At 43.7% G+C, this 26873-nt stretch overlaps 1 protein-coding gene across 7 annotated transcripts in view; it reads right to left on the reverse strand.

The window, feature by feature from the left end:
* LOC118233673 (phenylalanine--tRNA ligase, mitochondrial-like) overlaps nucleotides 1-26873 on the reverse strand; it is an 87038-nt gene that overhangs the window by 14554 nt on the left and 45611 nt on the right. For 6 of the 7 annotated variants that reach the window (XM_035429500.1, XM_035429501.1, XM_035429505.1 and 3 more), the window contains 2 exons: nucleotides 21877-22037; nucleotides 14228-14379 (listed from right to left, as the gene is read on the reverse strand). In XM_035429500.1, the coding sequence (XP_035285391.1) occupies nucleotides 14228-14379; nucleotides 21877-22037 (313 nt within the window). Of the gene's footprint in view, nucleotides 1-13743; nucleotides 13746-14227; nucleotides 14380-21876; nucleotides 22038-26873 lie in introns of all 7 variants that reach the window. The other variant, XM_035429506.1, reaches the window with a different exon arrangement.

Raw genomic sequence — 26873 nt, forward strand, 5'->3', positions numbered from 1 at the left:
CAGAGCCTCATTTCTTCAATAAAACAGCCATTTTCCCACTCCAGAATAATGGCCTCTGTTGTAATCTCTTCCCAGCCAGTGTCCCAATTTAAAGACGGTGCTAGAAGTTGGATTATCTTTTTCTACTGGAAGAGTCGACTTCTAATGGGCACCAGGAGTGGTTCTCAAACAAACAGTTATGCCTGTGGCTGTGATTGTTGTTTATACGGAAAGCACATTTAACTGGCAGTTAATTTGAAGTAGGAAGAGGGGAATTGGGGCAAAGTTAATATTTATTGAGTACTGACCCTCTGGGAAAGGTTTAGTAGGATGCACAAAGTACAAACCAAGTCAATGACCTTCAGAGGTCTAAGTGTTTTAGTGCTAGGCATGTGCAACTCAACACTGTTCGAAATGAGCCTCCTCCCACAGAGCCTGTGGATCCCGTCCTTCCATTGCACTAAAGGCCACGTTTCTCACCTTTGCCTGTAAGTGTGCATGTGCCCCAAGCTGAGGAAAAGTCCGTGCTAATGAGGCCTGAACCTGGGATGGATGTTCAGGTCCGTGCTAATGAGGCCTGAACCTGGGATGGATGTTCGGCTCCGTGGCCCTTCACTCTCATGGGCACATTAGATGCACCTCCAGGTGTATACACAGCCACGCCAACAGAAAGACAATTCAATGAGACGCTGACCTTTCGGAAAACACCAGTAGAAGCGTGCAGTAATCATTGTCATTGTCATCATGTCTTACTTTGAGCCATTGCACACGATCGTTCCCTTTTAATATTTGTAATCGGGACCACTTTGTCCCCCATTGCTTACTTTAGTAATCCCCCATTACTACAAGAAATGGTTTCAATATGACCATGTCACCAAGAGGCCTACAGCTGTAGCAGGATATGCAAAAGTAAAACCGAACATGCTATTAGCATGTAACACAATGTGTCCCCCATCTCTCTTTCTCTCACCCTCTCTCATTTTCTGCCTCTCCACACACACACACACACACACACACATACATGCACGCACAAACACACACCAATTATTGAGGTCTATTTTATCTTTCTGTTTATTTATAACACAATGCAGTGGAGAAACAGGTCATTCCAATTTTACGGGCAGTCACATTGACTGGATCTGAGCTACAGAGATTGGGGAAAACTTTAGTGGTCGTCTCAGCTTCCCGTCTCCCTGAAACCCAAGTCCATGCAGATAGCATGTAGCGCAGCGCGGGGAGAGAGGCTGCCAGGCCTAATTGCTCACATCCTGTCATGAACCCCCCTCTGGAGGACAGCTGGAGGGAGGGGCGGGGAGGGGGGGTTGTGATTGATGCTTTGTCTGAAGCGTTTAAACATCTATTGGGCGATCGAAGAGGGCTCTTCACAGACACATCAGCAGCGGCTACAGTGTCACACACCAGACTGTCCCAACAGGGCAGCCCCCCCACTGCCCCCCCACCCCCCCCCTCATGGACACTGAAACCTGTACCTCCACAAGGGGAGGGACAGCCCTTAAGAAATCATGCTGGAAAAATGGGTACACAGATGCTCGGAGTTCTTGCCTCTAACCCTTAAAGGCACATGGCCATCTCTTCAGCAGGGTGTCAATCGGGCTGGTCCCCGAGCCCGTCCCTATGGCCAGGTGTCAAGCTGCCAATGCAAAGGGCATGAGAACAAGTAGCTTTTACTCCAAGTTAAAATACATCCTAACTGATAATGTTTGAATATCAGATAGGGAGCACTTACCCCTCAAGAACCCCCCCATCCCCCTTCCAAAAAGAAAATATCAAACTCCACTTTGAGGAAATTGGGACTGCAAAGGCCAACTTTGACACAAACCTGTAACTTTTGGAGATTAATGGTAAGCTGTATTATCAACCTTGTCTTATGCCCTTTGAGTTGATAGGATGATGTCTGACCATAGTGACATAACAGGATGGGACCAGGTTATATTGTCATTATTTTCACAGGCTGTCTTTGCACACTTCTTATAGTGGATGGCTTCGACCTGTACTTAATAAAATACCTTAATACTTCATAAAATTGTGAAAATTACCACTGTGACTCATAAACTAGTTACCAATGGTAATTGTCACAAACGGAGCACTGACTACTTGGTGTGGAACTGAATCACAACATGAATAAACAGTATAATTGAACTGGAACTGCTTTGAAATGGCATTGAATAAGATTTCACTCATTTGAAATACATTTTCTCCAATTCCAATTCAATAACTGCACTGCCATTCTGAACTGATGCCTAACCTGCCAGAAAAATCATTGGTTCCTGTCTGTAACTAAAATGACATGCAAGGATAATAAAATATTTCCCCAGCAGTGAAAATCTACTTCACTTCATGCCTACCCTTCATATTTTGAGTTTTGTGCATTCATGTAAATGCTACGTAGTGTAAAACCTGCTGAATACAGATGACATGCACATGCAATAGCAATGGCTTTAATGTGCCATTATTATTATTATTATTATTTATACCTTTAGATAACAATTATTTAAACTTGTGGTTGGTGGATTGCTGATTACTGAACATGCCATCTTTGACAGAATTCTTCACTTTTTACTGTAACTGTGCGCCGACACTCAGGCCAAATGTTCAATGAAAGTCAGGCCAGCATCTACAAACTGATGGAAAGCCGTGAGAGGACCATACGGAGAAAGACATCACATCAAATCAGGTCAAATCAAAATTAATTCTGAACAATTGGATTTGCATTGAGTGAGGCAGCGAGATGCTCTATGACAGCAGTGGCCAGCGTTCTCCAGAGAGAAGTATTCATGCAGACAGGAAGACGGATGACAGCCTGAAGAGAGATGCGCCATCGCAGCTTGAGCTGGCGGCCCACGCTTTACGAGATCGAAGATAAACACACGGAACGGTGTGGGCAACGTAAAAACAAAGGGGCTGCTCAGATAAATACATTATGCATTGACTCAATAATAGCATTCCATTATGTCGTAAGCACACACTATTACCTGACACTTTCACGGCATACATCCTAATTACTTTCCATTTATATCGCCAGAGCATGCACCGTTTACTTAACTAATTTGGAGGCAGGTTTGCACCCCATCTTTGTTTTGAACCTTTAATATTCTTGTTATGAGTCCTGCTAAGTAGTCACTAAAGAACACTGCACTGCAACACGTCCATGCTCTAACTAAAAGGAGAAAAACCTATTTTTCAGTAAATATTACCAGGAAATTCAGATTATATATGGAATCACTGCCAATATACAAACATCAAAACATTTAAGGAAGTAGAACTGGCCATTAAGCACATTCAGGCCCTTATTTTGCACATAAAGAGCCCTGAATAAAAATGCAATGAACAGAATGATAATAATAAAGACAAAGCATGTGATATGACAATATATTCAGTAGGACAGCACTAACAAATAGGCATATTCAGCTTCAGAAACCAAGCCTGTGCATTTTTCACTTAGAAAGCTCGGGCAGCAATGACCAGCAGAAGAGAGATGGTGCCAAATTGTTAAATGGCCTGGTTGCTAAGCTCAGAAGTGCCTGGCTCTTGGCACTTAACCTACGACCTTCAGTTCATGCTGGTTGATTTTATGAAGTCACACTAGGCAAAATGTATTGTCTTACAGGCTTCACACAGCATATGTTATGCTTTCATTGACATGTTCAATGTTTCATTAACATTTATATAAATCAGTCATAACCAAATGCAATGCTTTATGCATGGAAAAATCATAAAACATTACATGCAAAATTCAATTCTCAAATGTTACACTAAAGCACACTAAAGTTTATTTCAATGTTTCTGTGGCAACAGTGGCTCACACCATCCTGTTAGAGCATTTTAAGATTCATAATTATTGGTTATGGGTGCCTTTTTTGCATTACATAACAGCCTGCATTAAATAGTTTCATTTTCAATTAAAATTTCTTCTAAATACTTGAACAGAAGGTTTTTTCACCCCGGCACTTACATTATAATTCTGTTTCTATGGGAGAGAAGTTTAAAAGTTTAAATACTTCCTGAGAAATTAAAATGCATTTCCCACCCCAGTAGTCCAGTAAATCATCCAGTCCTTTTTCTGGAAAGGAAGTTGGAGCTTCTCTCAGAGGAAGTCCAACCCAGTCTTATGGTCACACATTGCGGTCAATACAACAGCTACAGACAACCATAATAAGCCCTCATTACTGTAATGTGGAAATTGCAGTGCGTCACAGAGCACTGCAGTGCTTAGCAATGGAGAAACAATCGATAGAAAAAGCACCTTTATCCGCTTGATGGCTTTTGGTGGCTGTAGTTGGGAATAATAACAAAGGAAGGACTTACCACTCAGGCTGCATTAAGTACACGACCTGTTGACAGGCGAAATATTTAAAAAAAACATTCTTTTTATTTTCTTTCTTGCTTTTTCATTTTTTATTTTTTTAAACACAAAGCCACATGCAGCCAGACTTGCCTTGGAATGTTGTGATCAGCAACAACATCAATTTTGTAAAAACCATGTCAAGAAATAGAATCCCCATGTTTCCATATATTTATTATATAATGAACTCGTGGGAAAATAGCCTTCACTCAGCAGCAGATATCTATAAATCTCTCTCCGGGGTTCATGTTAAGTATTATTTGGATTAGTCTAATATCCGCTGAATGCATCTGGCAATTCTTACTTGAGAACCTATTTAAATGAAGAGAATTATGCATTATTTTACTTAATACCAGTGTTCTCTGTAAGTTTTTATTTAGTGCAGAGGCAGTTTCTTCATATCTTCTGAGCATTATTATGTACGTTATTATTTCAACTCATTATTTCTATGCATGATGATACTACTAAACAATCAAAATATGAGTCGCAAGTTCACTCATTTCATGAAACTTATTTTTTCTTTTCACCTTTAATTTTCTTCAGGCAGTGGAGGCAGAGCGAATGAAATATAGAAACTCATTCTCGGCATCCATCCAGCGGCTCTTCACTTTTCTTTTCTTTCTGTCCCTGGGGCCTCGGTGCACTATATCCTTTGCTCAAAAGTCCATTTCCAATGAATGAACATTACAGAGTTAGTTGAAAAACACCCTGTTTATCGGCCGAGAGTTATTACAGGTGTGCTCTGTAATCATTACTAACGTGGCCAGTTTGAACTGTTCTAGATTTATAGATGTGCTCTCGTAATTTCTCCATAGGCACACATTTTTGCATTGATCCAATTCCAAAAGTGCTTTAGACGCATGCCATTTTTCCGAGCAAAAGAGTAATGCAAAACAAGTGTTTTTATTTCCCACTGCTCACTTGCAGTGAATCACAATATCACTCTGGGCAGATCCAGTTGCTTAACTGTACAACATGAAAACCCATAATACATTAACACATTCTTTTCTATTCATGATGTATTTTAAATGCCCTTGAAGTGCTAGTTCTGTTAGCTTTTATTGCATGCTGCGCTGAAAGCTAATGCAAATTCATTAAGTGTATTTCACCGTGTACCCCAATATTTCACAAACAACTGGGTGATAAGCCAAACTACTCCCTTTAAGTGGGAGTGGTCTGTACATACTTATCCCAGCAAAGCACTTGGTTGTAAGGAGGCAAGGCTGGCTTAAGATGGCTGCAAAGAACCATCCACATCTATGCACTTTTCACATGCTGAGAAGTTGGTCAGTTGGCGTCATGATTTTGGCTGTCTGGATCAGCGATCCCACAATCAGAGATCACCGATCCCACACTTTAGCATGAATATCAGCCAATACGATCCATTGGAGCATCCCTATTCAAAGCTCTCTGCTATTTTCTCTTTCACACTCACTATGGCTCACTACCTCTCTTCTCTTCTTCTCTTTCTCTGTCCTCTCCAACCCTTCCCTGTTGGCAGAGCGAGGAGTGAAAGACCAGTGGCCACTAAACAACTCATTCTCTCTCTCCATCTCTCTGTCTACTTCTCTCTCCCACTCTCTCTTCTTTTATCTCTCCTCTCGCTCCTTCCCTCCCCCTATCTCTACCCCATTCTCACCCCCCTCTATCTCTCTCTCTCTCTCTGTCTTTCTCTCTCTCTGTCTCTCTATAGTGTAACCCAGGGGTAGAGGTGAACATAAGGGCACAGACCCCTCTTTCCCAGCTCAGTTGCAGGAGTGTGACCCCCCCCCCCCCCCCGGCCCCCCCAGCTCTGACGAGGAGTGTTTGTTTGTCCATCTGTATGCAGACACTGTAAGGTCAGCGGAGACAGCAGTCTGAGAGAGGAGGTCGGGGGTTCACTGTTTGTAAACGATGACTGCTGAACGCTGAGGTGCCAGCTTTGTTTGCTCCACCGAGGCTGTCGAAAAAGCTGCTGACGGATCGCAAAGCACTGCAGCAGCCGTCCCAGCCAATGTCAACTTCCCTTCTGCTTCACAGAGCGACGGAAAATTTAAAGTCATGTGACATCAGATATCCTCGCGAGCTGATTAAATTCTACCCTCAACAGTCTGGTGACCTTCAGCATTTCGACTACAGCACAAACCCACATTAATGCCCAGTTGATTAAAAGGACAAAGAAGCTAATCTGTCACGCCTGTGAATCAGCTTTACAGGAAAGATTCAGTTATCAGGTGAACTTGTATTAAAGGCAAACTTGTATTAAATGTCTTGGGGCACTAGGTCCACAATTATGAATCATAAAAAATGACTGAAACACAGGCACTAACTTCTCCAACATGGCATTTAGCTAAGGGAATTAATATAAAGCTTTCACAGTAAAAGGATAACAATTCAGCAGAACCATGCTCCCTGTAAAATAAGCAGGATCATACTAATCTTTGATTATTTCATGAAAAAGAAAGAAGAAATTAATTTAACGATTCTTCAATATCTCCCTCTGGTTGCACACAGTTCATCACTGACCTCCAGCCTCTTTGCCAAGCAAAAATGGATTTCCTCCCCTAATTATTTTTACATTTCTCACTCAATTTGCAAAGACATGCCTTTAACATACGAATGGCATTAAAAAGCACCAAGGCTCAAATCCAGGGAGATTTCTTTTTAGTCCTAACAACAACTCATAACTCCAGGATGTTATTCAGCATTCATACTGAAAAAAAAAATTCCATAACCTCTGACAGATTCTGATGCCCCCTCACCCAAAAATGACTAAACAAAAATCATTGAACAAACATCACTGCAAAAAGCTCCCTTCCGCTTGGCAGAAACCAGAAACCCTAACAGCACCCCCACCGCCCAAAAGCACTCTGCAGTGCAGAACATTCTAGAACTCACGTATAGCCTTTGATCTGCCAGGGCACAGTCTCTGCTGAACACGGCGCTTTTTAGAACCCTCCTGACTGCAGGGTTCTTTTTGTTGCGAGAATTTTGACACCGTTTCTCTGTATACTCTCACTCTCACTCTCTCTCTCTCTCTCATTGTATATTCACAAATTCCTAGAAATCCTGCAAGGCTGGCTATTGAGTAATAAGTCACATTAACTACCATGTATAATGTTCCTTCGAAGAACAAAGGAACAAAGGCACTCGTTTAATTGGCTACAGTCACTGGTTCAGTGGGACAGACAGCAGGATTGACTTCACACCACCGTGTGTGTATAATATAATAGTATGTTACATTACCTATTTGTTTTCTAGGCACCCATATCCTATGTGGTTTACAAGGATTACATTATTTAGCATAGCATCCAAGTTATACAGCTGAATAGTTAATGAAGCAATTCAGGCAAAATAAATGGCATATAGATACCACAGTATTGGCTCTTGCTAGGATTTGATCCTCAAAGGTCTTTGCTTACAGTATATGCCCACATCTCCAGTCACCATCACACTCTTCCAATTTCAACATAACTGTGTCCTGATTATGCATTTCCTGATCATAAGTGCTCCCCACTCAAGCCTTTTCCCCTGTTGCTCAAAGCCACTTCTGGAAATCAGCCTGAGTAAACTGAGTTCTACATCACTTTACTGAAACAGCGGTACCAAGCTTGAAAGAGAGATGTCATTAGCATGTAGCTTAATGTGTCATAATGTGGATGCTGTATGTAGACTAAGTTTGACACGGTGAAGCCACTGAATTTCTCAGAGAACCAACTGCGAGGCGCAGTGTTTCAGTTAGCTTAGCTCCAGTGGCTACAACAGTTCCAAGGGCATATTTCCCATCACCCACCACTTCATGACCAACATGTTACCTGTAGCTTCTTTGGAATCATTCATCTGCACTTACTATATTTATCAACCACAGTCATGATAAACAGCTACCATCATCTTTATTTCCTCCTTTGCTACAGAAATATTAAAAACAGGCAGGCAGCAGTTCTTGTTCAAAACAATACTTAGCTCCATGGAGTTTAGACCCATTTTCAGAGGAAAGGTACACGCGAGCGCATTTACAAGGGGAAAGCAGCTCTTTTCTTAATAAGATGGTGCTGCTGTCAGCCGTGGTCTGTAATAACTGCCGTTAGACATTCTCCATGCTCGTACATGCCAAGTCCCAGCCAGCTGCAGAACTGTCAAACCAACCAATGTACAAGTCTGGCTAAATTAAACAGGTCTTCGGCAAAATATAGGACCAGAACCATCCTATGTGATGTTACAAAATGACCAATGTACATGTCCTGCTAAATCTAACAGGTCTTAGGCACAGGACTGTAAATGGCCTGCGTGCTTTACCCAACGGCCAACATTATCCCATAGTCCCACTATCTTTATTGCAAGGTGCAAAACAATTCACAGCAGCAAGAATGGAGGAAACCTGTGAACGCAGTCAAAATTCATTCAAACGCAAACGTTTGAAGCCGCCACATTTCCAACCCTGTCGGTGAGATAAGGAGCGCCGGACGAATGTGTGAAACAGTAGCAGTTATTTTTGACAGGGAGTGTTTTTTTTTCTGCTCAATTTGCGACTTTCCGAGCTCATCAGGGCTCCCTGGGAGAGTAAGAGGAAACCAGGCTCCTTCACAAGGAGTTTTACTGACTCAGCTGACAAGCTGGTGACACTGCTGCCTTCAGAAGGGGAGGGGCTTCCTCCACTGCCAATCATAGAGGTAAAGTGCACACCTCACTTCCTGTCGGGCTTAATGACACTTGACTGACCCAAAAAAAGAAAAGAATTAGTAAATACTGACACAAAATAAAACAAGACAAAAATTCCCTATAAAACTGTGTATGCAGTATTGTGCAAATGAAAAGAAAAACAAAAAAATAGTTAAAAGAAAAAGTTAAAGCCCACTTGGGATATTTCTATAAAAAGTTAGAATAAATATAATTTCCATTTATACATTAAAAAGTCTTGAAATTACATTGACGTATGTGAGCAAATATTGGTATTTGAATGTGAGTCATGCTCTAGGGACAGTGTTTGTGCACACGCAGCAAGTAGATGGCCTTCACTTGGCTGATTTACAAAGGCCTGCTAGGATACGCGGGCAACCGAACAATTCAAGAGAATTTAATCTGCTCAGAGAGGGACAGTCTGCACCCTTCATCTCTCACAAACCATCAGTCAATACCTCGGACGGCATTATCGGCCACATTATCGTCCCACTGCAATTATTCAGATGAAGCACTGCTGCCGCGGACCTCGCTTCATCAGTGCGCTGCTCTGTGAGGGAGGCGCTGGCGCACTGACTGGAGAGGGGACGAAAGGCACTGCTGACGGACGTCAGGCCGGCAAGACGACACAAATACGCAAGTGTCTGCTGAGCATACAACCGCACCGCCTGAGGATGCAGACACAGAGAATGAAGAGAGATCTTCTCCCACACTCCCACACACGCAACCACCCACCCACCTTTACAGTGCACCTGGATGGCTAAGACAAAGTCAGATGATTAATCCATGATGCGTCTTCCATTTCTATGTACATTATTTTCATGTGTTCAACCAAATGACACAATGAGCAGTAAGCTCTTTCCCAATGATGACGTATACAGTGCCTGAACACACAACCAAAGGTATATATAGTATTTATTATAGATATGGGCGGTAAACAGAAGTGAAAATGAGTATTTATTTCAGGGTTAAATCTTATACTGTAGAGTTTCTAGTGCTCATACTCACAAACTAAAGCAATATGCACAGAACCAGACTGACCGCAGCACAGTGATCAGGAAACTGGATCTCTAAATGACAGTGATATCTCATAAGTTTCATTCAGCAATGATTTATCCTTCGGTGAGATGCCTCACCTGCATCGATTCAATAAATATCTTCCTGTATAAATGGACAGAATGAAAAATGCAATCCTGCAAACTGGCCTGGATGAGACTATCCGCTAATCTGATAAAGTGGAAGCCCTCTAGTTTTCAATCTTGTTGAGATAGCATTAACATACCATTGATTTATATATTTATAGATATAGATTTGCATACAATAGTTACTTAGCATTCTCTATTGAATTTCAATTTGCAAATATTGAAGAAGCTCAGACCAAATCTTTGTCTTAAACAAAGTGACTTACATTAGTGTGTACTATATACAGGTTTAGCCAATGAACAGTGATGATGCATCAGGATCACATCCAATAGTAGTAGTCAATACAGCATATTAAATAAAAGCATAAATAAAACAATGCATGTACTGTATGTTTTAGTAGTAGAGTAAAGCAAAAGTAGAATTTCAGAGCACAAATATAATATCTATAGATCCCCAAGAGCACAGGCCGATAAATTATCGATGCTCCCAATGCAATAACTGACATTAAACTATAGGTGATGAATGACACCATGAATATTAGCTTTTAGCAGCAATATTTTTGAAACAATACAACGCTGTGATTTATTGTGTTGTGTGGAAAAACGAGGAATCAGTCATTGGTATTGACTGTTCTGGTGGAAAGCTGTCCATATCTTTGAAGCATTGGGTGCCACAACTGTGACAATTAAAGCACAGATCCATCACATTGTGAAAGACACTGTTTACAGAACAGACAAATTACATTTGCGGAGGGCAGAGAATGTAAAACTATTTTTGGGAGATGTTGAATTTTTTTTCAGCTCCACCGGAAGTTTCTTCAGGACACAGAACAGAAGATGACCACCCCCCCCCCCCCCCCCGCCACAGAATCCGGCACAGCCTAATAAGAACCATTCGTCTCAATGCCACCACCATAACAACATGCTAATCGCCGCACTGAACGCTGCTGAATTTTCTCTGTCCCTGACACAGGGCCAAAGTGGTTTCACTGCGTCCAAAGCCTTGGGCTGGGCTGCTCCTGACACTGCTGAGTGAGGGGGTGTTAATTGATTCATTCCTGGGGCTAAGGCAGAGTAAGCCAGGCAGATCTCGGTGACCTCTGACCCCAGTTACACAGAGTTTACCGGTAGCTCCCAGAGTGGGCGTCATTAAGAATAAATCTGCAGCAACCCGGTCATGTTTAATTCATCCAAGTAATACCACGGCGCTGTGTCAATTAAACCTCACAAAGCATCACCCGTGCAATATTTTAATGTCAGCAAACGAAGTATCCTGTAACTCCATAAACCGGACTCGTGGGGTGATAAATATAAGGCCGTGGTCTCATATATTTTTATATTCATATTCTGTTATGGTAAGACGCAGGGCTCTTTGGCCATTAATCATGGTGCGGGATCCATGTTTGTTTTTCGACGCAGAACACATGGCGTTAAATAATGATTCATTGATACATCATACATCACGTCGCTTCAGTTCTCTGGTTGCTGTCGCCCAGTGAGTTATGTCTTCATCTCTTCCGCTTTCGCCACCCTGGGCCGTCTGCTTTGCGGCAGCCAGTAAAGGGGGAGAAGGGGGGGAGGGGGGGGTGGGGTTTGGGGTTGTAAGGGCACAAATTAGCCCGCCTGCCCCACCCCCGCCCCCCAGGAATAACTCCAGAGGGGCCTTGTTGCCAGGCCCCACATTAAACAAGTCCAGAGCTCCTTTGGGGTCCATCACGGAGAACAGCCATTGGCCAAATGCCGGTGAGTAATCTCTCTCTTTCTCTCCCTCCCTCCCTCCTGTCTCGCTTCTCCCAAAAAGCATTTATCTTCTCCCTTCTCTTTTTTTCATGGCTCTCCATTTCTCCTTCCCCCTCTCTCCCTGCTTCTCTTTCCAATGTCTATCTTCCCCCTCCTCTTCCTGTCCCACAGCAAACACCGAAGGTAAATAATTCATAATGGCCACTACACAGGTCATCCGGAAAAAGAAAAATTTATACAAGAATTGCAAAAAATCTGCAGTAGATCTACAACTAGTTCAACATATAATTTATTAATATATCTAAATGCATAATCTGTCTTATTGCCCCCTGATAGGCTACTTGCTTATTCACATAAAAACGACATAAACATTCACAAAACTTAAATCCTTTTGTTCATTTCATTTTAAAGTATTTTACTCAGTAATGACAAACACAAATGCAAAGAATGTGATTCTAGTGAGTCTGAGGCCTCAGAGAGAAACAGGTGACAGATCCATTATTAGTGGTAGAGCCACAGTGGGCTGGAGTTTTAACACTGCATTCAGCAAGGCCCTGTTAGAGGTGCACTTTTTGTGGTTTGAAAAATCTTATCTAATGTTACTCTTATGCAGATCGACTTGCAATGCAAACATAAGTGCAAAGATCAGGAATTAATGTGCTGTACTTCTGTTTTTTTTTTACTCTCCTTCTCAAACAGGCATTACCTAATTAACCCTTTGGCCCCTTTCAACACAATCACAGAGCTAAAAGGCAATCACAGAGCTATAGGACAAGTATGAATAGGTGAATAATTCAGACAGTATTCATTTGATATCAGTGATAATGGCTTTTTAATAATGTATCATTAAATTTTTCCTCATTTCTTCACATAAACAGAGAGACTAATTGACATGCATTTTCTACTGCAAGAAAACCTATTTGCAATTATGCATTTTCATGAAGAGTGTCAAGAAATCTGAGTATTGACCACCATGCTATAGTGTGAAAAACGATGCCTCTGTATTTCACTGTCAGGCTGGGTACATTGTCTTATGAAATTTGTGCCTAAGGGCAATTCTTTAAGCTCTGTGAGTAAGCATACTGCATGCCTCCAGCTGAGGACTAACAGAATTGGTCATTTGGTGGCACGGTCAGCTTTTACCTTAGACAGTTCACTAGTGAAAACCATTAACACAGAACCAACACTTCACCACCAGGTCCCCTTCCTGGGATATGAATCCATGACCACAACCACAAATCACCAATTTTTACCTGACCACGGTCAAAAACATATTCAAAGAATTTTCATTTTAACCGTTTAGAAATGTCTGAAATACCATAACAAAAAACACAAGGGTTTGGCACAAGCTGCTCCAGAATGGATATTCGGCTAAAGTGCTGTGTCATGTTTATGGATACAAATCTCTATCTCTTGTGAACCTGAAAAGTCATTAGCATAAATAATAGGAGGGTCTTGCATGATTAAATGAATAAATAAGCAAGATAACCTAACCAAGACCACAACTGCCAGAATGAAGGAAAGCAACCTTTGAAAGCCCAAATGCTCATTATAGCACCTAAAATATATTAAGGTAATTATGCAGTCATTAGTTGGAGTCATTTGTGACTGACACCATAACAAGCGCTCTCCTATACACAAACATTTATCCATCACACTTATAACCTCTAAATGTGCTTCATGTACACTTCCCATTAGAGTCAAGGGAGGACATGGGCCATTTGGAAATGACCATGGGCAAAGAACAGAGTTCAAAGCTTAAGCACAGCAGATTCTTCCATGAGTCTAAAGGCATTCTGGGATACCGTTAAAAAGCACTGCCATTTTTTTCAGTACTCCTACAAATACATCTACTCTTCAAACTTCTCTGTAATACTGTACTTTCATTAAGTGTCCTTCAAGATGGACAACCGGCCTCTTTCATAAGACGAATAAATGGGAGAGGTACAGAGGTGACACTCAAAATCGGTTGAACAACCACACCTGTGTGACTTAGTACAGTGTGAGAATAAGGACAGAGCACAGTGACTCAGCAGCATGTAAGTACAGATTAAAAGATACACACCTCTGTAGTACAAAGCACAAGCTATTTTCAGCTGCTTATTCACCATTGAGGAGCCCAGGTAGGCAAAAATACACTGAGTCAAAACACTGCTGGAAGAAAGTCATTTTTTTCCACTTGTGCTGTGTCAGTTTGTACAAGTCCTACTTTAGGAATGCTTATGCTTGGCTCACTGTGCCATCATGGTTCAACTCTCAAAGTGTTCATAGTAAGTGGGGTTTGTAATGAAAGCATTCATCATGAACAGAGAATGTTAACACATGTATCAGAGGTGTGCAAGCTTACTTTGGGTTCGTGAACTGGTCGACAAGGGAAACCTTCTCCACCAGGTCACCTCCGATACTTCTCACAAGGTCATAGAAGTCGTTCTCACTGTAGCCCTGTGCTGGCAGCCAGAAGGAAATGTCGTTCAGCAAGGGGGGGTATTTGCTCAAAGGCTGAGGAAAAAGAAGAAAACCAATAACAAATGATGCAGAAAAATAACTGAATAATTTAGGTTAGGAAATGAGAAACATATACAACTCCTCACTGGGAAAATTGGTGAGAATCTGTTGAATGTTTGAGGCCAACATTTCAATAAAAACCTCATTAAAATCAAAGAGCTTATCGTACACTTAACGCATGGACAACTGTATCTCAGATTAAGAGCAAAGAAACACAAATGAGAAGAAATGAAAATCTGCCAGTGTTCAGAAATGCAGTGGCTCGCTATTTAAACCAAAGAGTAATTTGGATTCTGTTCAGTGCGTGTTAAAAATAAAACCCTCTGGACTAAATCAAAGCCAACATCCCCAGCCGTTACCGCAAGTTTACATTCCAAATGATAAATCCAGTATAATTAATCTGACTTGGAACATCAAAGGCCTAAAAATGCCATTTAACTGAATTACCTGTAAAGCACCATTAAGACACTTATGAAATGTGTCAATGCAAGTATAAAAATACATTATACTGAGATAAGCATAAAAGCAAAGGGGGAACATGTAGTGATGGAAGAAGACTTTTTTTTTTTTTTGCCGTTGCCGTTTTGCCGTTTTTTTTGTCCCTTAATACGCCCTGTACCCCATATCCTCCCAGTGTAGATGCCCTCAGTTTAAAAACCAGAAACATCTTGACCTACAGAGTATTCATGGGTTCACTGAAGAGCTGGACCACAGCTGTTAAATACACACATCAGCATATTAGCTGGATATGACATAATCAAGTATGATTAGCACAACTGTCATATATGCTGCAGCTTACAAATGCAACAGACGGTGGTGACATTAACACATGTTTATAATGGGTCTGAGCAAGTAATTAGAGGCCTTAATGAAGAATTTGAATGTGGAAGACAGTTGTACTTATCCATGCATTTAACTACAGCACTTGTAATGTTTGCAATGTTTGGAGGCTTTGTATTGTTACACATTTTATTTCCTATATTTGCAGCCACGTGTTTCGTTCAGATGTAGTTATTGCTTTTATTATGAAAAATGTAAAATAATATTTATATAATAATGCATTCATGTATTCTCTTGCTGGACTTGGGGTACAGACTGAATGGAAAAATTTGAGCCCATAAAAATCTATTGTCTTTGGAGGATAGAAGTTACATTTACATTTTAGGCATTTAGCAGACACTCTTATTCAGAGAGACTTACACAGCTTATATTCTTTATATACAATCCATTTATACAACCGGATATTTGCCTTGTAATTCAGTTTGAGCACCTTGCTAAAGAGTACAATGGCAGCGTCACGTTACAAGCCGGGTTCCCTAATCACTACACTACACCACCGTCCGTTATGAACACATGCTCACCGGCAGAACACCCTCATTTGTCCCATCACATTTGATATTTAAATTATTCATGTCCTTCGAAATACCTACTTGACAGGATTCTGCATGAATTAATTATTAATCTATTACTAGTTTTTCCTAATGCATTGTTATCTTTTCCTGAATAATATATCCCTTTTAGTTCTGTAAGCTTCACCGTGTCATATCCACTCATACACGGACTAACAGGCCAGGTGCAGCCCCTCAGTAATCAGGTGAAGGCCATGCAGACAGAACCAACACTGTTGGTTTGTAAATAAATCACCTGGAGAATTTAAACAGTGTGTGGCTACATTATTATTCCACTAAACCGAGATGTGTAGCCAAAGGAAAAGGACTTTATGCTCCCAGAGACAACAGCTGTCATAAATCAAATGTCCTCAAAAAAATTACTATTCCTACACATCACCCCAATGGTATTACATAAGGAGTGCAGCTGCAGGCCTTCACTTAATAAGGTTTTACTGACTATTCACGAAAGGTAGAAGAATAGACGCACAAGTAGCAGTGCATGCTGGGTAAGGATCAGATCAGTTTCCCGTAATCAAAGGGGTTTTGAGAGTAATGTGGCATAATTTGCGGCTCTCCAGTTTTGTCTCTTTATTCTCACCATGATCACTGCATATGAGTTTTAAGGCAGGAGATAACAAGGCTGGGAATTCCATCTAATTAAGTTTCCCTGTTAACAATCCAAAGTTGTTACTTTGATAATAAAACCCATAAACCATTTCACAGCCCTAAAAGTCATTTGCATACATTAAATCAGAAGTTATTTATGTCCAGGCATTCAAACAGAGAAACGACCTGCCATAAACTAAGTGGCAGACAGCGACATTTTGGGCAAGTTTTTCTTAGATGCGCTTTGCTTGCAAGAGAAGGTACCCTTGAGAGGCGTTGGGTCGATACTCATGGCGCTGCTTCTTGCTGATCTTCGCATCGTGCGATACTCCTTCTGTTTTAAGGAATTCGAGCACTAATCTGCACGAGGCCAGATTTCATACCCACAAGCACACCACACCATCCCAGTGCTGTTTCTAGAACCTTCTAATGCCCTTTCTCACTGAAACCAGGGCAGGCCTAGGCTCACTCCATTGCATTACATACTGTAAACCCCAAATAGCGACCAGACTAGGCAAACACAATTCAGAGGCCAGTTTACAAGTCCCAGAAGGTACCAAAACTGTAAATTAAATCACAACATAAACCACTTACAATCCAAAATATCAGTAGCACTTTCTGTCAATCGTCTTTCATGGGCACTATATAACTCCATTGCAAGCAGTAAACGACACCTTAATACACACTACATAAACTTAGGCTTATGAATTACAGTAGCCTGATATTTTATGGAACTCTCTGCTGGATCCTGCCCAGTTTCTATTAAAAGACAGCAATTATGAGAACAATTAAGCATGCCAAACCTGTTGGCCAATAGCAGCTTTACATGGTCTTATCAGTAGGAGTGAGACAATCAATCGATATTGTGATTCCTTTTCTTAACACAACTCTGGGCACAATGTGATTTACATCACATAAAATGCTTTTGTCAGAAGTGTAATCCCTGTTCATAATTTGATTTACTATAAAAATGTCTAACAGAATGCAGAATCACAAACCATTTGCAGCTGGTTTAACAGAATGCAGAATCACAAACCAAGTGCACCATGGGATATCACCCGCCTGTGTTGTGGAAGGATTTTCAATAGTGTGAATTCTGACATTTTACGTATTATATCGTACAATTTCAGTTAGATAAATATAAACAAAGAATTATTGCGACCAAAAGCTGCTGAAATGCTGAACGATGGGAACAAAATGAAAACCATGTATGTGTCCTGACACAAGGCCTCTCACAGATTCAGTGTGACACCAGCCAAAATATGAATACATTTAGGATATTTGTGATGAAGGGAGAACATACTGTAAGGCTGTCCCTTCTGAAAATCAGCCTCCTCCCCCTCCGCGATGGGACGCGGGGTAATTTGAGCGTGGTCCGCCTCCTCGGAACACGCCGGGGGGGAGGCGTCTTCAGATGGCGCCTCTAATTGCATTCCAGGTGCCCTGTTCTTTGGGCACAGCCCTGCAGTTAATGACCGTTTAGGTCCGCGAGGGAAATACGGGAGGCAGGTGGGCCTCCATTTTAGAGGAGGCTCCTCCCACCGGCAGGAGTATGAGGAAGAGGGGCTCTCCGTTCCATCCCACTCAGGCCGCAACAAACAGTCCACTCCGGGATTTATTAGCCTAGCCTGAATCCCCGAAGACTTCACCAGTGCGAGACACATCCATCTCACCTCTATCTAACCCCCTCTCAGCAGAAACAAGTTGCTAAGAAGCTGATTAGGCTTGTAGTGAACATGGTGGAACAGAAACCCTGTCAGGCAGGTCACTAGTATACTGCATGCAAGGCTCCCCAAAGCTATACCATAGGGCTGTCTGTCACAGTTACGGTTGCACTGTAAATACTGTAGTTTTCAGTACCTTGGCATAAAAAGACATAGCCGTTCAAAATTGTGCCTAAAAATGTAATTAGATGACAATATTTGACAGGGCTGTGATTGTCGATTGATTATGATGCGTTGCCCACAGCTATGAGACCAAAATAAAACGCTGTGATTTCATTTAAAAGTCAATCTCCCCCCCCATTCACCCTGCTGCCCATCCCTATTGGAACATAAGGGGAGGCAGAACCACGCAGGGCAGGGGGGGCACCACAGGTTCTTTCTTTCCATTCTGTAGGCCGAGCAAACGCAGGGGCCTCCCAGGGCACTGGCCTCGGTCACGCCCCATTACTGGCCAGAGCAGGTTGGAAAAGGGAGGAGGGGTGGGGGTGGGGGGGGGCGTGTAAAACAAGACAGGCAGAATGCATCGGCCCTGATACCAGCCTCTCCCCGGTTTGGCCATCTGGGAAGCAGAGCAGGGGGGCCATGCTTTACTGCCACATCCAGGATGCGAAGGAGGAGGAGAGACAGAGGATGGTTAGGAAGTGTGGATCACAGCCTCATCCCCACAACTGCTGACATGAAGAGACCCCTTCAGAGCATGGGGGATTTTAATTACTGCTTAAGTGATGGGAGAACACACCGATAGGCAAGGAGCAGGAAAGTTGACATGCAGCAGGGAAAAAAACCGTCTCCAGATGATGCGTGTGTCTCATAAGCCACAATGAAAGCCTCAGCCTCAATATTCGCACCATATATAAATTGTAAACATTGAAGAAAGCTAAACAGGATGGTGATTAAAAAAATGTGATCTTGCAGATTTTCCATAACAACACTACTACTGTCCTTGCTGCTTCCCTTTGTTCTTTTTTGGGTGAAGACACAAGACTGTATATGCAAATCATTACCATTCATTCATTACTCATCAAGGTAAAATTCCAGCTGCAGAGTCAAAAGGTTCTTTTTTCTTTTGTCCGACTTTGAAAGACAAAGTTGCTAAAAGGCCTGACATAAGTGTCTCAATCTGCAGCTGAGCGCACAGCTGATCGATGTACTGTAGGGTGCAGGCTGTATTAAATTCAGCCCTGACGTAATGGATACAGACACTCTGAACACAGCGGCTGGCGCGGCTGTTATTCCAAAAGCACTGGCTCGAGGACAGATTGGACGACTGATATTCCAGCCCTGACCTGAACTCCAGAGCTGTCCAATCAGATCAAATGTACTTGACTAGAAAAGCCAGAATAACGCAAAGCTAAATCAGACTGATTAAAGCTGAACTTGAGGAGCTAAACTAGCATTCCAAACTGTGAATCGAATTTGCATTGACCAATCGGATCCTTCCCCCACAAACCTTGGCCACTTCCACACTGTAGTCACAACGCTTCTGACAGGTACCTTATCAATGCCAATTAAGACAGGACAATTTCACAACTCCAGGAAGAACACAACCTGAGAAGAGGAACAAGTGCAATGGAAAATTATCCACACCATTATGAGGGTTTGCTATAGTGCAATCAATTCAGAATTTAGTCATTTGGGGGATGCTTTTACCGAAAGCTATTTACAAAAGTGCATTAAACATGGTAAGCAAACACCACTAGAGCTGGAGTACAAAGATAGAATCACATAAGTGCACCATCAAGGTGCACGCCTGAAGTCCTGGAAAATAAAGAGAGAAAAAGTTTGTTTATTTATTTATTCTTTTTGTCATGCATACCTACCAGGACACGCTGTCTCCCAGGGCAAACGCACCACTCTGTCTGCAATAACTGCATGGTAGCATAACGTCTCTTGATACCTGAACTGTTGTCAAAGACAATCCAGCCAAACATCCTGGGACGCCTCCCCTTGGGCGGCAGAAGGAATAACAAAATCCCCTGGCTGTTGGATTCTACAGCAAAATTCATCCCGAATTACAAAATATCTCTTTTCTGTGCATTGCTGACAATGAGCCACTACTTGCCCTGCACAGAGTAGGAATGCAAACATCTTGTATTTTTGAATATTCTCTTGCTCACAAGAATGAATATTTTGTATAATTAAACCTCATTTCTGTCTCCCTGAAACTCCCGAAACTGTAAATATTAATGAGTCACTGCATGAGAGACCTCTCAGTGAAGCTTTCAGGCAGGGCCTTTACATCAACGGGTCCTGTGCAGCTCTCCGCAGGTCCCTCTGCTTTTGTTCGTATTGATGAGGATGACTAAGGAGAAACGCATTTGTTGTTGCAGTAATTGACAAGTGCTCTCATAGCAACACATTCACACACAGACAGTCACAAACACACAGACACAGAGACAGACACACTCACACAAACACACAGAGACAGAGACAGACACGCACACATGAACTCAGACACAGAGACAGACACACACGCATACAAACACACACACACACACATACAAATGCACATACACACATGCATGCATACATACACACAGACGCACAAATGCACATACACACATGCATACACAAACGCATATGCATGCATGCACATGCACACATGCATACACACACACGCACACACACACGCAGAAACACACACACACACACACACACACACACACACACAAAACTGTTTGTATGGACCGGCTTGCGGGTGCCACAGTGCATTTAGGAACAAATAACTTCCAAGCTATTCCAAATAAACAATAAGCATTCACGCGCAGAGGCCAAAAAGCCTTTTTCAGAGTTCAGGATGACACAGCTGGGTCTCGGATCTTGCGCAGTGTTTACGGATTGACAGGGTCTGAGTTGGGAGAAAGACGCTGAGATTTACACAGGCGAATAAAACAACACATGATACATGAAAAATCTGCCCTAAAATAAACTGAGCCAGACCAGGGCGATGGTAATGGGCCCCTGCCTTCCCTGTGCCAACGCCATTAGCAAAACAAGCAGCGATCCTTCAGAGGCCAATAGGAAGTAACAGTTTGACTGACACAGAAACATCCCTCGGATTGATGTCAGTGGCAGGGAGTGAGGAGGAGGAGGAGGAAGAGAAGGAGAAGGAAGGTATGATGGCGGCCAGGGGTGGGAAGGGGGCGGGTTGTCGTGGGATGAAGACACAAGCTCTAAATGACTGATAATGTGTCAGAGAGAGAGAGAGCGAGAGAGAGAGAGAGGAGGACTGTCAGAGAGCCAATGCAGTTTCACATCTTCAGCGTTTCACTCGCCCGCCAATCAGCGGAAATCAGGGAGAGGGGCTACCCAGGCTGTGATAGGACAGGGGGACCGATTGAAGGGACGCCCGTTTCCCATCAGGCAGGTATTGGGGTTCACTCCAGGTCGATTCTGAGCGCCATGCAGGCAGCAGGCCAATGAAAACGCACGGGGGTTATTTCAGTTCACGCTATCAGTTATGGGCTGCTCTCAGCTCTGCCATTTAACACGACCGAAAGAAGCTTAAGTGCTGCTATTAAACATCAGATACACAGCAGAGATGAGACTGTGACCAAAACCAAGAGGCAGCCATGTCAGTTTAGATTTAATACTCAATTAGCTCAGGCAAATGTGATAACTGCATGGGCATACCTTCATAGACACCTTTAAATTGCATTCACTGTGGAAATGGCCTATACAGCAACGTACTGTAAATGAGTGAAAATTTAATGATAAGTGCATTTAAGAGCCGTGTGGCATAGTGTCCCCTGACCCCCTCCTCTAGTTACCTGGAAGGTGACGGCCTGGTCGATGTGGGGCAGATGAAACTGTCCGAGGAAGCGCTCGTCCTCACTCCAGAAGAGGCGGATGTCGGGGATCCCGTACAGCACCATGGCCAGCCGCTCCAGGCCCAACCCGAACGCCCAGCCCACCTTGTGTTCGGCCCCAGCTGCGAAAGGAACAGGGAGGCGGAGTCAGGGGTCAGTCTGTCCAATTAAATTAGGTGATTTGGTGAGCTGGGACAGTAGAAGGAAAAATCCTACTCAATTCAATTCAATTGCTTTTTTATTTTTGTCCTTGCAGGTCCTTGCATCTACTGGTCTGTCTGGAGATAGAGGACAATAAACCCTCATCTATTGTCTCTTCATTTTTAGGGGGCCAAGCAGCAAAGCAAACAAGGAGGACCCTATTAATCAGGCAGGCATCCTCTACCTCATCACATACAATGAAACATGCAAGTCTCTGTCAAGTCCACGGCTACAGAAGACGATTACATTTGATAAACACTTAATATGTCCTCCCAAACATCAGAGAGCGAGGAACCACACGTTCAGTAGTCTTTCCTTCGAAAGAGTGTGCGCTCATCTGTGAGACACTGGCGACTGGCCACACACAAAAAAAGTGAATATCCATTTCATCGGACGTGCCTGTTTAAAGTCCAGTCTGGTCTGGCTAGTGCGACAGTGCGACAGAGCAAAAATAAAAGGAGAAGTTTTGTTTGGCTAAAAAATTATGGTAAATATTATTTACTCTTACCGGCCAGGCCAGGAATGGAATGACCGAGCGGAACGATGAGCTTTTTAGAACAAGCGAGAGGAAATCTGCTTTATATGATAATGAGGAGAGAACAAGGGGTCAGAGCTTACAAAGCCTCCCTCAGACAAAGGCCAATGCATTAATAAATCAAAACTTTGCTTCATTTTCTCGGGAAGGATCAGTCGTGCCCTTCATTTCAACCTATAGACTTTTGTGAAACTACCAGCAGTTAATCACTCTGTTGGATATTTGCCCAATTGCCACAGGACCAATCTGAGATGACAACGGTAAACTGAGAAATGAAGAAAGCATTGAAACGAGAATTAAAAATACTTTGGGTTGGCGCTCAGCGAGAGAAACCTAAACATGGGGAGAGCGTTCAGTCGGACAAACAAAGCATCTATTTATCAACCTTGAGAGGGCCATTATCTTGATGCATGTTCAGTACATCAAGCTAAACACTAACAGCTAGAGTTAGAGAGAGTCAGATTCAATGAACCGGTATGGAGAGCTATTGTGAACAGCTACAGCAGCCCATTAAGGAATGTATAGTAATTCTCTGCAAGCCAGATGAAACCAGTGACGTGGGGGGGGGGGGGGGGGTGGGGGAGGGGTTTGAACCCCCAAAATTCCAATAGATCCATTAAATGGCTGCAATGAATAATTCTCTTCGTGTTCTGGCATTACACTTTTTCAATTCACTAGAGGCCACATAGAGGGTTCATGAAGAATTATGGGAAAAATTGTGCTCTTGAATGACAGATGACAAACTCAATGGATTGACCTTCCCATCGCAGCACAGGGACAGAAACACGAGACAGCTGCGCTCGGCTTTTATTCAGGATGAAAAGAGTTTTCTTGATTATTCTAGTTCTGTAGTAAATTTCATTTCTGATTATTTTAATGGAGCGTAACTGTGTGGCTGACAGGAGTTGGAACATTGTGTGTCTGTGTGTGTGTCTGCGTGTGTGTGTGTTGGGATACTTATTTGTTCTCAGACACCCTCCCTCCACCTCCCAAAAAGAATCTGTGAATTAGACAGGCCTGTGCTGTGAGAAACACAGGTGTGGGCTCCTCTCCGCCTCTCAAAAAGCAGCAAGGACCTAAAATATCTATGAAAATTGTGTGTGACAACAAGCTGAAAATGAACAACACATTTAACCAGCAATATATTATTGTTACATTAACCTTTACTTAAAATACAGTGTAAATACAAAGCAAACACACTAATTAACTCTGTGTGCCTTTGGGTGGCGACAAGCCGACGCAACTGAATTGGCTGTATTTCAGTCAAGTTGACTGAGCCAAACTTTATCCTTATATTTTTCCTGTTTAGTTAAACACACAGACAGACACAGACGCACGCAGATAACATTGTTGGCTTCATGTCTTTCTGACATTAAGGTTATTATAAAACAGTAAAACTCTGAGGGTGCCAGGCTGGCCCCTCCCCCTCCCCCAGGCGGCACGTGGAGCTGCTGATGAAGAGCAGATGGCAGGCAGCCACGCGATTGGATCGCACCAGCGCGGGCCGTGCCAACGCCAGCCGGCCAAAAGACGCACCATCCACAGCTTGGGCCCATGATGTAAGACGGGGACCGGAGTCATCGTGACATCTTCTCCGGCGGCGCGGTGATGTCACCCTCCGCCGTTCGGCCAATCACGTAGAGGCACGGCCGTGGGAGTGACGGTCGGTACGTCACCTGAAGGAAAGCGTCTTGCGTGACGAGCCTGTTTGTATTTTTGCCGCATCACGCAAACTAATTCCAGCTCTCTCTCTCTCACACACTCTCTCTCTCTCACTCTCTTTTTCTCTCTCACCCTCCCCTCTCTTTCTCTCACACACACTCTCTCTCTCTCTTTTTCTCTCTCTCACCCTCCTCCCTCTCTCTCTCTCTCTCTTTCTCTCTCTCTCTCTCTTCACTGTCTCTGTGCACACGTGCACTCTGGCTCTCCCCGTCTCTGTATCCGGCTCAGTCTCACCTCTCGGTCTCCTTCGGTGTGTGAGTCAGTGTCCCGCGCCTCCCGGTGCGTTTCCGTGAGTTTTGCGTGCCCCACCCCACGCGGCGCCAGCGCTCTGCCACGCCGGGGGCCTGCCGCGGGCGAGACGGAGCGCCGCGTGGAAGACATTTCAATTAGACGCTCGTTAGCAGCCCCAGAAATAAACGGCAGGATCGAGGGGAGTCTGCGGCTCTGCCGTGAAACAGCCGGGGATTTTCCACTGATGCACACGTGACTAAAAGCTCTAATACACACACACGTGCACACACACCCACACCCACACCCACACACACACACACACACACTCACACACACACACACACACACTCACACCCACACACACTCACACCCACTCACCCACACCCACACACACTCACACACACACACACACACTCACACCCACTCACACCCACACACACCCACACACACACACACACACTCACACACACACCCACAGCCACACACACACACACACACCCACTCACCCACACACACACACACACACATACACACACACCCACTCACACACATACACACACACACTCACACACACCCACACACTCACACCCACACCCACACCCACACACTCACACACACACACATACACACACACCCACACGCACACCCACACCCACACACCCACACCCACACACACACACTCACACCCACACACACACACTCACACACACACACATACACACACACCCACTCACACGCACAAACACACACGTGCACACACACTCACACCCACACCCACACTCACACCCACACACACTCACACCCACTCACACACACACTCACACCCACTCACACACACACACACACGTATACACTCACACCCACTCACACGCACGTACACTCACACCCACACACACTCACATACACACACACACACACACACACACACACACACACACACACACACTCACACCCACACTCACACACACGTGCACACACACACTCACACCCACACACACTCGTGCACACACACACTCACACCCACACACACACTCACGCACACACATACTCACACCCATGCACTCACACCCTCACACCCACACGCACACACACACAATCACACCCACACACACACACGCACACACACACAGTCACACCTATGCATTCACGCACACTCACACCCATGCACTCACACACACGCACAGACACACTCACATCCACAAACACACACACACACACACACACACACACATACACACACGCACACACACACACACACTCATACCCACACACACATGCGCACACACTCACACATGCGCACACACTCACACCCACACTCACATGTACACACATTCACACCCACGCTTACATGGACACACACGCACACGCACTTATACATACAAGCACACACACACACACACACACACATACACATCACTTCACACTGTCACAGCAGGAAGGGACTGGACCCAAAGCCGTTCTGGCGTCCTTTCCGCTGTCGCACTGCTGTCCGAATGCAGTGTGTTCAGCATTACTCCAACGTGCTGCTGCCAATACAATACATGTGCATCATCATCGGTGTCATAAAATATGACATCATAAAGACCTTCAATAGACTTTCTGTGCCATTGACTCGGGCCCCTTTTCCTTGAAGGCAGATTTGTAATGGAATAACGGAGGAGAGGAGGCCTGGGACGTCTCCAGATTGAGTTGTCTGAGCGCCATTTCGGCGATCTCCTTATTGGTTTTGCCGTGGCGTAGGGCTTCTGCGGCTCCCCGATGTCTTTTGCATTTCCCCGACTAACAGATTCCTTGGACTTTTCTCATTTGTGTTCGGCGCTTTCTGTTCTTCTATTTTCTTTTGTTTAAAAACAAACATCAGCAGCGTGGCTGAAGGTAAGAAACAGCACGAATTTCTGCGATTCCATGTAACTCCACTGGGAGTAATAAGCTTACAGGCACATTCTGTTTTTCTAGTCCGGATTCTGGATAAACACCTTCCAAAAACACTTTGCGACAGCTCTACAGCGTCAGTGTAATAACGAGGTTGTGCCTGACGCGCTGATGGATTCATGAGAGCGCTGCACATTCCAGGTGCAGCACTGTGTGTTACTGAGACCGGCCGTTCAGCACACCGTAAAGAAGACGCCATTCTCCTCACAGACAATAGGTGCGTTTACATGCACGCTAACGCTCTGAGCTCACCCCGATACTCTGATCATCGAAATGGTCGTGTAAACGCCGTTATCTGATTATCTTGATCAGTGTAAGGCCATAATTAAGGCGCAGT

Source organism: Anguilla anguilla, chromosome 8 (assembly GCF_013347855.1).
Source record: "Anguilla anguilla isolate fAngAng1 chromosome 8, fAngAng1.pri, whole genome shotgun sequence".
Taxonomy (NCBI): Eukaryota; Metazoa; Chordata; class Actinopteri; order Anguilliformes; family Anguillidae; genus Anguilla; species Anguilla anguilla.